The 4,210-nt window shown below is 34.3% G+C and overlaps 1 protein-coding gene across 1 annotated transcript in view; it reads right to left on the reverse strand.

The window, feature by feature from the left end:
* The window catches only part of LRP1B (low density lipoprotein receptor-related protein 1B), a 1,806,191-nt gene that overhangs the window by 775,766 nt on the left and 1,026,215 nt on the right, over nt 1-4,210 (reverse strand). Inside the window, exon 23 of the mRNA XM_010853706.1 lies at nt 2,684-2,929. Coding sequence (XP_010852008.1) covers nt 2,684-2,929 — 246 coding nt within the window. The remainder of the gene's footprint in view (nt 1-2,683; nt 2,930-4,210) is intronic.

Here is a 4,210-nt window from a genome sequence, read left to right on the forward strand (position 1 = left end):
GAAAGTGAAGCCGCTCAGTCATGTCCAACTCTTAGCGACCCCATGGACTGCAGCCCTCCAGGCTCCTCCGTCCATGGGATTTTCCAGGCAAGAGTACTGGAGTGGGGTGCCATTGCCTTCTCCAACAAAGGATCATAAGAGACTACTATCGGGAACTATATGCCAATAAAATGGATAACTTGGAAGAAATGGACACGTTCTTAGAAAAGTATAACTCCAAAACTGAACCAAGAAGAAATAGAAAATCTTAACAGACCCATGACAAGCATGGAAATCAAAACTGTAATCAGAAATCTTCCAGCAAATAAAACTCTGCACTAATTTTAAAAGGTAAAATATAATTTTGCTTCTCTGTTAAATTATCAACAAAGCTAGGTGTGATACACAGCGATCTTAACAGTGAAAAATGATATGGTATTATTAGATTTTCTTTCTGAGCTGAGAGTAGAAGGGGTCAATTCCATTAGAAGAGTTACCTTTGCACCTGGTAACTTATATTCAAAAGTTGAATTGTTCTAATATTTAACTTGAGTTAAACTGATTTTATAGAGTATTCATTTCATAGAGTACAAAGCCATAATAAGTCAATCATTTTGTGATCTATATCCAAAAATCAGAAATGGAGCCAATTATCTTGTAAAACATGATTATATATCTAAGTTTGATCTATCACTCCCCTACTCCAAACATGTATATGAAATGGCTATCTTTATTTCAATAAACTGTATTTATCTTGCTAATTACATTGTGCAAGAATTCTGTAAGAGAATAAGTCAAATGAATGTTTGCTAAATTTATGCTTCTAGAACTCAAATTTTAACAGGAAAAAAAAACTACAAGACAACATTTGAAATAAGGTAATAAAATAATTTAATGTTCTCTGAAAAAATCATCCTTTTAATTCATATTACTTTATTGGATATTATGTAAAACACAAGAGAAAAATCTATAACTTGATTTCTGACTTCAGGACAGCTATTACTTTACTGGAGAAGTAAAGAGTAAAGGAGGGAGATAAATAAAAACATAAATATATTTCTTTAGACAAATTCTAGATATAGAAGGGAGAAATAAGTGGAGACAGCCAGCATGTTTGGAAGAAGACTCCATTAAAGAAGAAAGATTTGCACTAGTAGGTTTTAAAAATATCCAGAATGTTTAGAGACAAAGAGGGAAAGTACAATCTAAGTAGAAGAAAAAAAATGAAAAATGTTTATGATATATGGGTTCTTAGGAGCCTGATGAAGCCTGGGTACTCCTAATCAGAATTTTTAGAGTCCAAAAACAGTTAGAAAAAAATATAACAAAGGTAAATAAAAAAGAATTAAATATATTCAAATGCATTTATCATATAAATAAAAACAGTTTTTGATGGAGGAATATATGTGCTTTTTTAAATTAACACATTCAGTAACAAGATTCAGCAGTGAGTCAAATGACTCCCATTACTGAAGGAGCAGTAGTTTTCAAAGCCTGAGAGTAAGAGAGATTTTGAGATATTAGCAACAACTTTTAACATGATATGAATATGACTATTACTTCACAGTGATATTTCACAGTGGTCACTTCACAGAGACATAGTCATTGTTGCTGCTAAAAACTGGTCTGTGGCATACATTCACAACTCAAAGAAATGTTAACTTTCAGGGAGAGATTAAAGAAAATAAAAGTGTAAAATTTTTCCTTAAGAAACTTCATGGACCCCCTCCAATTCTATCCATGGACCTCTTAGTGCCCAGTGACTCAGACTAATAACCTACAGAAGTTATGGGAAACCACCACTCACTAAGCACTGAACGAGTGTGGGGCATAGTAAACGTGCTTCTTGTCATTTTTGCAATGTGTTGTTGTGCTGGGCATTGATATTTGAAAGATGAGAAAACCAAAGCTCAAAAGTTTTGGGTGACCTGCCTGGGGTTAAATACACTATGATTGCCAGCGGCAGGATTAGATTTCAAATTCTGGCACGTTTCATAGCCTTCATTTGCTTTTCCTACTGTGGAATATGACCTAGAGAATCAGCAGTATGTCTTAAATGGGCAAGCAAGAGATGAATACAGCCAGAGTTAAGTTGTTTTCAAGAGCAGTAGAGATACAGATAGTGGCCCAAACAGTAAAGAATCCGCCTGCAGTGTGGGAGACCTGAGTTCGATCCCTGGTTTGGGAAGACCCCCTGGAGGAGGGAATGGCTACCCACTCCAGTATTCTTGCCTGGAAAATCCCCAAGGACAGAGGAGCCTGGTGGGCTGCAGTCCATGGGGTTGCAGAAACCTGGACATGAATGACTAAACACAGAGATTCAGATGAAGTGTGGGACTGGGCCAGACTTTATGGGGTTATAAAAAGCACTCAAAAATAAATAAAAGTAAAAGCTTTGGAGAATAGAAAAACAAGCACCTGGGGAGCAAGATGACAAAAGCAGGTATTTAAAGAAAAGATAATCAGATGGCTTTTAACGGTAAAGGATTATTTTAATATTTTTTGTCCAAAAGATTTTGGCATAGGTTTAATGGTGCATTATATGTTAGTGCCTTTTCTAAATTTAATCAAATCCATTAGTAATTTTCTGAGTTGTTTTTTTATTTTTTTTCTCAATACCGATTCTTAAATATAGCAAGATATACAATACAGAAACACATACCACTTGCTATTCTTAAATATAGCAAAATATACATCTACTTACCAACACTTGAGCAACTTTGACCATCCACATCCAGCTTCCACCCTTCATAGCATGAGCACTTGACTGTCTGCTTGTGCTGTTCGCACACTTGACTGCACTTTAGATGATTGCTACAATAATCTACAATTTCACACGTTTTATTGTCTCTGCCGAGTTGAAGTCCTTCAGGGCAGGAACAGACAATTCCTCTTCCAGGAACAACAGAACAGTGGTTGCTACAGCCTCCATTGTTCAGTGAGCATTCATCTATAAAAGGATAGGAACAGATAATAGGGCATCATGAATTGTTTTGTTCAATTAAGTACTAATCATTGAACTCATTTCTTTAAATCTAGAATTAAAGATTATAAATAAATTGAGAAAGATCTTTACAGATTTTTTTTTAATTTAGTCCTAAAGGGGTAGGGATGATGAAAAATTTATCCAATGATCAAATAGAATTCTATATGATACAAATTGGCTGCCCATATGGTGCTAGTGGTAAAGAACCTGCCTGCCAGTGCAAGAGAGGTAAGAGATGTGGGTTCGATCCCTGGGTTGGGAAGATCCCTTGGAGAAGGAAACTGCAGCCCATTCCAGTATACCTGCCTGGGAAATTCCACGGACAGAGAAGCCTGGTGAGCTATAGTCTATGGGGCTGAAAAGAGTCAGACATGACGAGCATAGCACAGGCTAATGATATAAACTGGGAATGGAAAATTTGCATTTCTCTAAATTTTGCAGTACACTTTATTGTACTCCATAGAACTAAAGTGAGTTAAGTGTTTCTATTATTACTGGAAAGATTATGCTCAGTCTTTTAGCAATTATGCAAAATCAGAATTTTGGGGCTTCCAAAAGAGACACACATATACTGATGATCTGAAAATCTGATTATCACAGTGTTTATAAATAAACAGGAACAAGCATACATATATATATGTATGTATTATATCTATATATTGTTTTCTACATCTATAGTCTGATTTAGAATTATAATCCAGAATGGATTAGTTTGTCCTTTACTGACTACAGATATTTATTTAGGTAAATTATACATTGTACCTCATATATTTGTTATTATTATTAATTCAGTGAGGCTATGGAAATAGAATAAACAATACACAAAAATACTTGACCTGGCATTTTGGGCTAAAATAACGAGCAACTAACATTGACTGCACAAATGATAATAGTTTCATAAAGAAAGAATTTTTCTTTAAGGCACTTATAATTTATAATTACACATTAGATACATTTATCATTCTACTTCATCACAAGATTGTAGGATATATGAGAATATACAAACATCCTTTCTGTTTACCATGTATATCCCATAGTTAACAAAGTGCCTAGCATAGAGTAAGCAGTTAAAAACACATATTGAATAACAAAATTTACAAAATCATCCAAAAGCACACAACTGTTCCTAAATTGAGCTAGTATCTGTCCACCTGGGAAATTTTAAAATGCCATATTTATGCACTTGACAAAAATAGCCAGTGTTTATTTTATATATTATTTTATATATTATATATATATATATAT

Source organism: Bison bison, unplaced genomic scaffold (genome assembly GCF_000754665.1).
Source record: "Bison bison bison isolate TAMUID 2011002044 unplaced genomic scaffold, Bison_UMD1.0 scf7180017864330, whole genome shotgun sequence".
Lineage (NCBI taxonomy): Eukaryota > Metazoa > Chordata > Mammalia > Artiodactyla > Bovidae > Bison > Bison bison.